At 33.9% G+C, this 12,979-nt stretch overlaps 2 protein-coding genes across 11 annotated transcripts in view; one reads left to right on the top strand and one right to left on the bottom strand.

Moving 5' to 3' along the window:
* Positions 1-10,890, top strand: part of GLRA3 (glycine receptor alpha 3) — a 90,979-nt gene extending 80,089 nt beyond the window's left edge. The window contains exon 9 of the mRNA XM_013190334.3: positions 9,112-10,890. Within this exon, the coding sequence (XP_013045788.2) occupies positions 9,112-9,384 (273 nt within the window). The 3' untranslated portion in view covers positions 9,385-10,890. The remainder of the gene's footprint in view (positions 1-9,111) is intronic.
* The window catches only part of LOC106041756 (ran GTPase-activating protein 1-like), a 140,366-nt gene extending 128,126 nt beyond the window's left edge, over positions 1-12,240 (bottom strand). For 5 of the 10 annotated variants that reach the window (XR_010831193.1, XR_010831190.1, XR_010831191.1 and 2 more), the window contains exon 1: positions 12,194-12,240. The gene's annotated coding sequence lies outside the window, so the exon portion shown is untranslated. Of the gene's footprint in view, positions 1-684; positions 1,297-8,663; positions 9,082-12,193 lie in introns of those variants that run through there. The other 5 variants (XR_010831187.1, XR_010831192.1, XR_010831189.1 and 2 more) reach the window with 5 other exon arrangements.
* Positions 12,241-12,979: the final 739 nt, after the last annotated feature.

Genomic DNA, 12,979 nt, shown 5'->3' with positions numbered 1-12,979 from the left:
AAGATAATGAAAATCTGTAACACTGTAAGCCTATCTAAGCAATCTTGGCAAGCAAGACTCCCTGTTAAAAGATGGCTAGACAGACAAATGGAAATGACATTTTCATACATTTGCTTCTTCCTGTGTGTTCAGTCTTGTTCAGGTACATAGAGAAACTCATTTACCATAATTTAGAGGATGAATCAGACTGTATGTATCTGCTTTCAACATTTGTCCCCATTAAAAATGTGCTTTTTTGTTTTTGCTGACAGCAGCAGAAAACACTTTCTGAGACACACAGGAGGAAAGCAGCATTTTTGTGACAGGGTGTTTATTGTAAAATATGGCAGCTCTGAAATCTGCTTAAAGGTTTGGACTGTGGGGAATGGGATGGGCAGATGTGGATTACTTGGCAGGGGGCAGGTGAGCTGCAACGAGTGTGTCATGTATCAAATACAAACAGCTGGGTTAAGTGATATATCATGTGACTATACTTTTAGTCCATTCATTTTTTCACCATGTATCATAGTGCCCTCTCGATCTCAGACACATTCACCATATTCGACTCAAGTGATGTCTTTTCACTATCTTAAATACAGGCTTTTATAACCACACAGTTAAAAACTGGCAAGTGATACTACCTTCCTTCCTCAGAAACAAACCCAATATATTTCCAACCTTCTCCTAGCAAGACTTCAAGCTCACCAAAGGCACTTCTTCAGCAATCACGATCAATCAAATTTCAGCTTAGAGGTATTTGAGGAAGGATCCACAGTATACAAAGCATTTCCAGAAAAACGTATGCAACCTGAAGCACATGAACGGCCTTACTAACTTAAATGTTTTGCTGGACCAATGTTTGCCATTATGGTAACCGTGGTATTTTGGAATTCACACATAACAGTCCTCATTCCAATTTTATACTCCATTAGACAGACTTACAACTTCAGGTGTGTTGTCGACTAAGTTCCCATAAATTAGAGGATCACACTTAGAGACTGTAGGGTACCTACTAAATTATCAGGTACTCCCCATACATACTGAAGGCATGCATTTCAATGTTTTTCTTCACATCACAAATCCACTGAGCAGCTGTATCTAAGAGATACATAGCAGATATAGAGAAATGAATATTATAATTTCTTGTTTGCTAGTCAAGTATTTTATAATTTTAACATTTCTATACTGCCAGCAAACACTCTATATTGTAATCCCAGGTTTTCCTCTGACAAGGGTCTAGATTTTCTTGTTCTTTATATTTAAAACCTATTACCAAATAATTTCTTTAATTACTTTCATGTTCTCAAGGCACATAATGAAAAAATAAAAGATGTTAGCTTCTTTTACAGAAAGCTAATTTGCCTTTTTTTAATTATTTTTATTTTTACTTTCCATTGCAATATTGAAAGACTTTCTTGGTGCAGATTTCTTTCTCTCTTTTCCTTTCAATAATATTTACTTTGTTATAAAACTGGTGTTCATTTTCAGTAATAAAAACACAAAATAACTTGTTCTTTTTTCTACTTTTTGAGACTTTTTTTTTTAACCTTTAAATATTGGTTGCATTTTGCATACAGAGAGGACACTAGGCCCTTCTATTTCCATCTATATAGTGATAGCAAAAAATTCAATTTACTGTTGGCTATATGAACTCCAGAAGTGTAGACTGAGAAAGGAAAAAAAAAATGTAAAGAATTTGATAGAAAATTACTTTTTCAAATTACTAGATTTTCCATTATCTTTACTTTTTCCTTTCTCTCTAAACAGCCAGTTCTATATCAGGATAACATCAATGTCTCGAGATCACTTATTCAAAAAAAAAAAAAAGAGAAAAATGAGAGATCAGTTCACCCCATAATAGCAAATAACCTTGTAGCTTCGACACTCCCTGGCATGATACAGAAAGAGTGTGAGTTCCCTACAGCCCATGTAAGGGTATTACATGTACTTTAGGGGTATGCGGTTTTCACTTCCTCCATCTCTGTAACTTCTATCATAACACAGGTTTCTCAACTTAAGTTTACCCAAAGATGCTTTGTTCCCATGCAAGTTTATGATTTTGAACAAAAAGATATTTTTCTGAAAAGATTAACTGATAGAGTCTTAGCTGACTCGAATTCTGTGTAGACTTAGGGCTCCTGTCCAGAACTAATGCCTTGACAATACATACTCTCAAGCTCCAGAGACAGCTCAGCTAATTGTTTCTCTTTTTCTCAAAGTCTTATTAAACCATTTGTTGCCCAACAAATATACTAGAACTTGAAACATTAAAGGCATGGAGATTTTATCTCTTCAAAAATTTGGATTGTATCCTAAACCCTCCAATATACAAACAATATGGATTAAGCAAGCAGTTAATAACTAGCCTTTCTTACCACAGATGTTATTTATTCACCACAATTTCTAACATGAAATGCAGGCCCTAGGATCATAAGTCAAAATAACTTGTGTTTCCTTACTCTTTTATTTTTTTCAAAGTCAGCTACTATAGCTCATGATTATGTAGTTTTGTATGTTTGTTATCCATTTGGACTAGGTCAAACAGCCACTGGTTCTCAGGAATTAGATGGTATTGATTTCTAAAACTACATGTAAAGATATATTTATTTGACCACAAAATCAAAAGGCATAAAGAGGAGTTAGGTTGAGAGATTGCATTTAAAAATTCTCTTTCTTTTCAAAGTAAAAACTGCCATTCTATTTCGTACTTATGTACAGATAGATTAGAGAAATACAGCAGTTAGGGTAATTTAGTAGACTTTTTCATCCTGTACTCTTTCCATCTTGGGACATTTTACTAGGATTATTATTTTTGTTATAAGTGTTCTTTCAGATTAAAAAAAAAAAAATCAACCTTTATTAGAATGAATTCCCACTGATAAATACAGGGTTTTTTTTTGGCACTGGAATTTTATCTGTAAAAGTACAGCAAAATTCCTAGTGATTTGATTGCACTTCAGAAGTCCAAACATAGATGATTTAAAAATTTTTGGATATGTTTCATTTCAGATAAATGTTGACAGAATAGAACATGTATGAATAATTTCTGTTTATGATAGGGCAACTGAAGAATTTCCAAAGTCTATTCTCTTTGTAATTAAAAAGACATGCTTGTTGCAAGAAATATTTACTTTTACCAGGTAACCTTAGCAACAGTCAGATGATTGAATGTCAGTGCTGGAATGCCCCTGGGAGGTCAATGAATCCATTTTCCTGACCTAAGTCAGTATCAGTTATACCTAATTCATCCTAGTCATAAAAATCCCACAATCTCCCCTGCAGTCTATTCCAATGGTTTACAAAGTTATTTTTTAATCATGTCTTTTCTGGCCTTTCATGGCTTATCTAGAAAGAACACAGAGAACAGACTACCTCATTCCTTCATTTATAACTTTCCATTCAATCTTCCTTTCTTTAAAGGACATATTTCTACACTTTCATCGATTGTCATTCTCTTTCCCTGGAAATTCTCCTAAGAATTCCACGTAGTTCTCTAAAAACATGCTTTCTACATAAAAAGTAACCAGTAACAGCTGAGTGCAGCCAAAGGATCATCTTATGCAAGTTATATAAACTTGTTTATCCAAACCAGTTTGCTGTTTGCCCTTTTAACAACAGCATTCATCCATAACGAGATTGTGATCTTCCATAACTCCCAGTTCTTTCTCCAGAACTACTGCAGAGCCATTTGCTTTCAATCTTATGTTTGTGAAGTTGATTACTCTGTGCTAAATGTAGTACCTTGTATTTGCAACTACTGAGCCTCTCTGAGTCCATTTTTTGGACTCTTTGTCCAAACTGTGGCATTAAAATTTAGTTATAAACATATCCTCAAATAGATTTGCTATTTTTTTTTTCAGAGTTTGCTATTTTTCATAAATCTAGTCAAAATAATGGGTTATTGTTTCACAATGCTGATTAAAAATTTAGGAGATACATATGCTCTTAAAAAGTGTACTTGGAGAAAAAAAATACTGTAAATGACTGTGGCAAACAAAATAAGAACAGTTGAGATTTAAGGAAAATTATAGAGTTATATGTAATGTAATTATGTACAGAGCTAAATCAAGATATTTTGGCATCCAAAGCTCATTTGTTCTTGCCGTTTCCCTCATGCTTTTTTTACCTACAGTCACTGCCTCCTTCTTGCACCACCTCAGTGCAGTATTTGCAGCCTCTCTTCCTAAACAGTAACAGCAACACCAAAGATGATTCTTAGGTATAACTGCACCCTCTGGCTACTGCTTTTATTGTTGTAATTATGGAACTCACTCAATGATTCCAAACAACTGAAAAGCAAATTTATTTTTAGAAGCTCAGTACAATTCCCACAGAAGTAATAAAAATTTTAACCGATTTGAGGAAATCTGGGATTGTGTTACAAACACACTCATAAATAAAAACAGCTATTGCAGCATAATATGCAACCTATCAATTGCTATTTTCCAATAGGCATAACAATAGGTATAGGAGATTTTTCCAAAAGTGTCTAATTTCTTTATGATTACAGAAATAGCAAAGTACATCCTGAGAACACGAAAATTTTCAATCCCAATTTAAGATTTCATTTAGTAGTAAGCATATGATCTACAGTGCTTTGACTCTGTCAGGAAAAGAAATCTGGCCAATGAACACAGTAGTTTAAAAAAGATTACATTACTGATGGGATGGAAATATTTTTTCTGAATGAATGAATATAAATTGTTAATTTAAATTTACTCTCCTTTAGGTCTTGAGAAACAAGAGGAAAAAAAAAGTCAGAATTAAAAGTATCACACAGGAATAACGAAACATACATATAATCAGTGCTTTTTCTTAGTTGCGTTTACATTGTATGGGGAAAAACAAAACCAAACCAAAAAAAAAAAGTGTACTGATACTGAAAAACACAAATTTTAGACTAGCTTTTAATATAAGATACTTAGTTTTCACGAATAGCAAATCTTTTAATTCTATTTTCAAAAATCTAAAGAGCACAGTATCTTTTGTGAGGAAAATAGGCATGCAAACTAGATTGTCTTTAATGGTAATCACACCTCTTTTCTTTTGTTTTCTTTTTGGTCAACCCATCCGTTTTGATGAAAGTTTTTTGAGGGAGTTCTTGATGGAAATGAAATCAATGAATCATTACAGCATAGCAATGGCTTGAGATGTGCAGGACCTATAGACGGGACTTTGCCTCAAATCTACAGTACAAATTTAAGGGTAAAATATAAAGAAGATGTCCCATTTGTCAAAATGTGATATCCAATCATTAACAGAGGCCCTGTTCTTTTGTCTGAAATAATGTCTTCCCATGTGGATTCCATACACCTTCATTGCTACCTGTATGTGATGGCGTGAAATGTTAAGAAAGGTACCTGTTTTGTTAATTTTGTAATACATTTTAGTCTGTTTAAATCTGGATTAAAACACAATATTAAAATTTTACTTTCTGCAACTTCAAAGGAACAGTGACGTCAGTTCAAGGAGAAATCAGCTGGTACGAGATTAGTATTTAAAACCAAGTTGTTTGCAATGCAGAATAATTCAATACTCAAAAATAAACAATAAACATATACTGTTCAAATAACCAAAGCCACAGCTTAAAATAAATCCTCAAGTTGTTACCAAAACCTACAGTCAAAACACTACAGAGATATTGTTAGTACTTATGCATATTATTCCTCTAGAGAAATGTATTATTAAATATACGAACAGAAAGCAGCATAGTCAAAAGGCCACAGAAACCAAAAGCTATTACTTTATAGCTGAGTATTTTGCAGAACAATGTTGATAAGAAAATAAACAAATTGAAATTATATCCTTTAGGCCTTGAAAGAATTCTAGTTTTCTAAATAAGAAATGTTATCTGAAATTATTGCTATTATTTAATGACAGTAATTTTGATACAGATAGTAAAATATTTACATGTACCTGTATGCAGAATAACTTCCAAATTGTTAGATCCAAAGCAGTATGCATGAAAATCACATTCATAGCAAAGCTTTATTGAAAGTCTTTCCTACTAAAACTTTAAAAGCTTTATCAAAAATCAGAAAGAAAAAAATAATTTTCTTTATTGATTATGCACTAACCAAATACACAAAAGACCAAAAAAATAATAATAATAATTCCTATTGCATTTTTAAGAGAAAATTTTCAACCAAAATGCAATGGACTTTTTCAGGAAGCTTCACTGTCCAGATGCTCAACAAGGAAGTATGGGGTTCTTTAATGTTAATCCATTATATGATTTTAACAGTTGTGGCCTCAGACACATGGATTATCAGAAATATTTCTAGTCAAAAAGAGGGATTGTAGCCAAGTCAATTTATAAATCAAATGGGGTATCACTGTAATTTTATATAAATACCTTCGAAAAAGCACTCAGAAGTTATTATCAACAATAATAGTAACTGCATCTTTCCTGCTTTTCAAGGGCATCCTTAGATATGAACCTGAGGCCAAATTAATGCTTCTTCTGCATTATGAACTGGCCGAACAACTTGCAGAACTACATCCTGGATACACTAGCTTGTACCCCAGAAAAAAAAATATATGGTGGTACCTGGCATGTTACAATGCTCTGGAAGGTGCCCTTTGCTGTATATCCATTATTGCTCTTGCACTTTGGTCTGACTTGGCAGACTCCAACCATCCAGCCTGCCTTCATCAAAAACATCATCCAACAGACACTGGGCAGAAAAAGTAGACTCCTACAAGGACCATCACATCACCTCCTCAACAGCAGACAGTGTTTCCAAGCAGTCTGCTTGCAGACTAAGTTCAGGTTGTCTGCAGGCAAATAAATAAGAAGAGACCTGGCCTTTAAAACCATTCTAGGGGAATAACTCAATTCAGGTAAGCATAGAGCAGACACAGTAAAGTCAAAGCAGAGTGCCTCATCCTAAAAAACTCATCCAACAGAGAGCTGATACTCAGCAGAATTATTTTATAATTATTTTGAGCTGATGCAGTCATAAGCATTATTTTCTGGAGAAGCATAAAGAGGTTAAAACCCTGAATCACAGATTTTTTATGTTTAAAGGTGCTTAAATGGACAGTTTAGAAAAAATTCTCACACTCTATGTATTTGTAAATTCTGTTAACTGGAATGACCATTGCAACTCTTCTGGAATACAGATACTATTAAAATGTTATTTCCCATTCCTTTCTGAGAAGAAAGGAAGTTGCTGTAGTAATTTGCTATTTGTTTTATCGCGTCATCAAAAAATCATCCCATCATTTTGTATTTCTGTTATTCATCTCCGTATTGAATTCAGTGATTTTTCCTCCTCCTTTGTTTTCATGTTAATTTTTCTTTATTTTTGTTGTTAGATTTTTTTATGTGAGAATTACAATACAGATTCAATATACAGTAGTTTCAGTGAACTATAGTAGTCTATAAGTTTATGCACTGTACATATATGAAAAAGTGTAGCAGTTTGGTGATAACTACAGCCATGCTGGATGTTCGTGCTGTGTGAAAACCAGTTCACTTCAAACAGTAATTTATCTTCATTCTCTTGTAGATAATTGATTCAGCTAATATTGATAATAAACTTTACTGAATTTTTTTAAAACAAAAAAATTAACTATGTTTCTTCTAGCAAGGTCTGCTTAATTAAAACATTTAATATGTTTAGAATTAATTCTCCATTCAAAAACATTTTTTGAATTTTCAAAATGCCACAGGCATTTTCAAAATGAAAAGCTTGGAAGTTTGGATTTAAAGTGTTTGCTGAGAAATTACATTGATAAGTGTAAGAGGTATGAATAAAACAAAAATGTTTCAGAATTACTAAAACAAAACAATAATTATTTGACTTGCTTCGGTAAACAATAATTTTCTACCTTTTTATTTTATTTTAAGGTGGGAAGAGTTTCAAAATATCAAAAATTCTCTTTCAACAGAAAAATTGACTGCTGCTCAGCTCTTTTTTATTATTTATGAGAATGATTTTCCAAAATACTTATTTAAGTAGTAACATATCTCTTTTATTTTGTCATTCTTTACAAAAGTCTAGAATCTTAGAGCAACTAGGTTGAATTAGACATGAAAACACAAAACCCTGAATTTAAAATTTGTCATTAAAAAAAAAAAGTGAATGTCATCAAAATCATAGAACTACTCTTGAGTAGCATACATAGTAGGAGAATATGTTGGAACGTATTTCAAACCAAAATTTGGCTCTGGCTTTACAGTCTATGTATCACCCTGCATTTGTACCTCCTTTATTAAGAATATTTACAACCAGGTAAAGAGAAGTATAAAAGGTGTCTCCAAACGAAAACCACACTCTAGGAATGCATGCTATGAAAATTTATATATCTTCAGACCACCTACATTTGTTTTTGTGATTTAAAATCATTTTCTGTTTTAGCTCTCCAAATTCAGAACGTCTTTGCCAGATTGCACCTTACTTGTCAAGAGAATGGTTCAGAAGAAAAATCTGGCCTTTAGCTTTCATTCATTTTATTTTAAAGCTTATTTAAAATATTTTTAATATATTAACTTTATTTTAAATAGTTTGGTACTATTTCTATTCTATTCTAAATTAGGACACTTTACATACTATTCTGCTTATCTGACATACAGGGCACAATAGAATGAAGGCATATGAGTAAGAGTCACTAACATACAAAATCAAACAGGCAGAATTCTCACTAGTATTATTAACGAACATTGTTACCGCTTGTACCTCTAAAGGCCATCCCATATTGTCAAGCAACATACAGAGTTAATGGCTGTTGTCTGAAAGACCAGTGTGCAACTTGCCCAGTTGAAGACTGTAGATGTTTACTGTAAATGGGGAAAATGAAAACCAATCAGAATAAATCAGAAGTTGGGTGTTGATTACCATTAGTTTCCTAAGCTAGTAAACCAGTTTACTAAGCTTTGTCTTTTCTCTAAATAGATTACGGAGTCTATAAACAAGCAGAAAAATTCTGGGCTTGTTAAATCTGATGACCTATTTTCACAGACACTTTGATAGGGCTGAAATTTTAACCAGTTAAAATAAAAAGGGGGTTCAAAAAGTCACCATGCTAAAGGTGCAATACCTGGTATTTAGTGGTTGGTACGATTTCTGTAAAAAAAAAAAAAAAAAGTAAAAAAATCTTGCCTTTTTTTTCTTTTTTGTACAACAGGATGATGACGTACGGGAAAGCCAATTCAGTTTTACAGCAGCATATGGAGTGGGGCCATGTCTGCAAGCAAAAGATGGAGTGACACAGAAGGGGCCTAATAATCCTGCTCAAGCTGCACCAAAGAGCCCCGATGAGATGAGAAAGGTATTCATCGACCGAGCCAAGAAGATAGACACAATTTCCAGAGCTTGTTTCCCACTAGCCTTTCTGATTTTCAATATTTTTTACTGGGTAATTTACAAAATCATCAGGCATGAAGACATTCACCAATAACAAGATTAAGGCTTGCAGTCCATACAGATCCTGCCATGATCAACAGGAGGCCTTCTGTTAGAAGCGTGTAAGTGAGGAGCAATTGGGAGACCTAAAAACACTGGGTGGGGGGAAAGATCCTGCATGGATTGCAATACCCAGCCAGAGTGAAATGGAAGACTGACAGCAGAGAAGACACATCTGCTTCTGCAAACTTTCAGTGTCAAACTAAACATTAACAACTCATTGTAAATCACTCTCTACTGAAGCTTTACTGCCAAGTGTTTATACATACTGTTACATAGTGGTATAATTGTACAGTACTCTTTGATGTTCCTTACTTACTTTTTTTTTTTTTAATTCTGGTGCATAAAAAACAAAAAAAAAAGAAAAAAAAAAAGAAAAAAAGATCCAGCATACTCTAGGTAAAATCCCACCTTTATTTAAATTTTAAAACATAATGACAAATTACTTATTTTAATTTAGATTTTTAAGGACTTGTCTTAAGGACAGGATCTGAGGTTTTGCAATGAGCACAATTGGCACATTTAACTTGTATAATTTATTCAATAAATTTCATATTATCAATCTCCTAGAAAGTGTGTGTTGAAATAATCTCAGCCAGCACAAGGTATTTACAGCTTGATAGTCTGCTTATCACATGGAAAATATATCAATATTTGAAAAGTATTGATTCCTCTAAAGGACTTTTTCTTTCTTCTAATTACCTACACTTTGATAATTGAATCTTTTTAAAATCCTTTTTATATGTTCAAAGTTTTTTTCCTAATTGATAAAACTCATACAGCATTGGAGATAGAAAAACTACATCAAAATTTTGCAATGCTTTATATTGATGCAGTACAAAGAGATCTTGAATCAAAACTAAAAGCAAATAATCAACTCCTTCAACTGAAATATTAGGAGGATGGGTACTCCTCTGTTTATCGATATAGATTTCCTATGTGTTACATATGTCACAGGAGGCTGAATTTAAGAGCACATCAAGTTTATTTAGCATTCTTTGAAGTATATGTATATGATTTAGATATTGGTTAAGAAGTACTTCAAAACTTTTTAAAAAATTGTAACTCTTCTGAAACATGAAAAAGGATCTGAATGGTCTTTCACATTAATTGCACTTCATATAATAAATAGGATAAAAACTGTTAGAACTCAGAGACATTTTCCCTCTTTAGTATTAAATAAGTCACATTAGGGTTTTTTTGGATTATAACACAATAGATCTCATTTATGACATAGCTTGCAGGCAAGTGTTTACTCTTGCCAATCTTGTCCATTGAAAAACAAAAACATGCTAAGATATAAATCTCATATTTAGAATTACTCGTTACTTTAAGTCCAGTAGCTGAGGCTGTTTGTCATTGCAAAATATTTTTGTTTTGAACGTGTTTTAAATTTTTGCTTTTGTTATTGCTCAGAATGTGTATACAAAAGCAAAATACAGCTGGAGGCAAACATCTGGTGCACTGCCAAAGGCATGCTGCATATGAAGTAATAGAAGCAATGTGACTCCACACTGAGGATTATAACATAGCAACCTTGGGTTTGGTTGAGTTTGTTGTTGTTTTCCTCCAAGGATTAGTTAGGGAGATTCTAAAATAGTAGCTCTCAGATTTTGTTCAGCTGTTTCAAAAAGATGTATACTCCTCCAATATTTTTAAAACAGTATTATTTTTTATAGTTGTGTTTCATTTATGATATGAAATTAATTCAATTCACTTTAAACAATTATTATTTGGTGAGGTGGTGTTTTGTTTTCTTTTTTATTTCTTTATGTGCATGTTTCAAAAAATCCTGTTCATTTACAAACACAGGTGCTGATCCATGAACGAGTGGCTGACATTTCAGTTGGCTTATATTTCTTTCCTTTAAATCGTCATAAACTGTATGATATGAAAAGGGATGTTAATTTATTTCTGCTACCAGTGAAGTTAGTATTTTGTTTAAGGGCTGTTTGAAGTACTGGACTCATAATCAAAAGGCAATACTAAAAAAAAAAATTCATTATCTAGCAGGCTTATCTCAATTTTTTTTTTCCCTCTAAAACAGCTGACTTCTGTTCAATAAAGAATTCTTAATTGGAGAGATAAGTGCATAAGTAATGCTGGCCAGATCAGAGTAACTCCTAGTTATTCTAGTTTCTAATGCCTTGTTCACATCGTCTCTTTTCCAATCACTCTGTCTGTTGCTCTCACACATGTAGCACTACCTTGTTTTGAAAATGTTAACTAATTTGAGTAATGCAGAGCTAAACAAATTTAGCCCTAATTTCTTTCTCCACTCTTTAGGGCTGAAAAAATCTGTGCTTACTTACACGAAATCTTGAGAGCGATAAAAGAGAGATTGAATTACAACACTGGCAAAACATGAGAGAGTCAAAAGGAATGTAGAACTGTTAAGCAAGAAGGACAAGTTCCTCGCAGTGAGGGGGAATAACCCTTGTATCATATTTCTCTTTGACTGGAATACGCTAATCTAAGAAAAAAAACAGAGCATATAACATATATACAATAAAAAACATAAGACTACATTATAATTTTCTAACCTCCTAAATGGATTGTTACCTATATGTTGTGGTTTAACCCGGCTGGCAGCTAAACACCACACAGCCGTTCGCTCACCCTCCCCCCTCCCTCTCTGGGATGGGGGAGAGAAACGGGAAAGTGAAGCTGGTGAGTTGAGATAAAGACAGTTTATTAAGACAGGAATATAATAATAACAATAATAATAATAATAGTGATAATGATAATAGTATTAATAATAATAATGTGTAAGAAAACAAGTGATGCACAATGCAATTGCTCACCACCCGCTGACCGATGCCCAGCCTATCCCCGAGCAGCCGGCCCCCCACCCCGGCCAGCCACCCCTATATATTTTTTAGCATGACGTCAGATGGTATGGAATACCCCTTTGGCCAGTTTGGGTCAGCTGTCCTGGGTCTGTCCCCTCCCAGCTCCTGCTGCACCCCCAGCCTGCTCGCTGGCAGGACAGAGCGAGAAGCCGAAAAGTCCTTGGCCTGGTGTAAACACTGCTCTGCAACAATTAAAACATCAGCATGTTATCAGCGCTCTTCTCATCCTAATCCAAAACATAGCACCCTACCAGCTACTAGGAGGGAAAATTAACTCTGTCCTAACTGGAACCAGGACAGATATCCACCCCTTATTCCATACCATTTATGTCATGCTCAGGTTACACTCTTTTCAATACATTCTAATTAATCACCATTTTCATCTATGATATATAGCAATCATGGTAGTGATGACATACAGTATTATATAATAATTAACATACTACAATTCAACTCATGGGCTATTCTCACCCAGTATCAAATCCCCTTGAGGTACACACCGGACCTCCCCATTCTTTTGCATTACCCACCAAGCGCATCCAGGTCCCTGAGCAAAAGCAATTCCACGAATGGGTTTGCCTTTTCCTGAGGCAGGAGTAGCCCAGACTGTCTTACCCAGCATGTTTCTTATGTGCACTACAGGAACTTTATCCCCTTCTACAGTGCGTAACAGGTTTGATTGGGCAGGTCCAGCTCGATTGGCAGATCCCCTAGTATTGACTAACCAGGTGGCCTTTG

Source organism: Anser cygnoides, chromosome 4, assembly GCF_040182565.1.
Source record: "Anser cygnoides isolate HZ-2024a breed goose chromosome 4, Taihu_goose_T2T_genome, whole genome shotgun sequence".
NCBI classification, from domain to species: Eukaryota; Metazoa; Chordata; class Aves; order Anseriformes; family Anatidae; genus Anser; species Anser cygnoides.
Note: the sequence above shows the minus strand (reverse complement) of the source record. Positions and strands in the feature narration are given on the sequence as shown.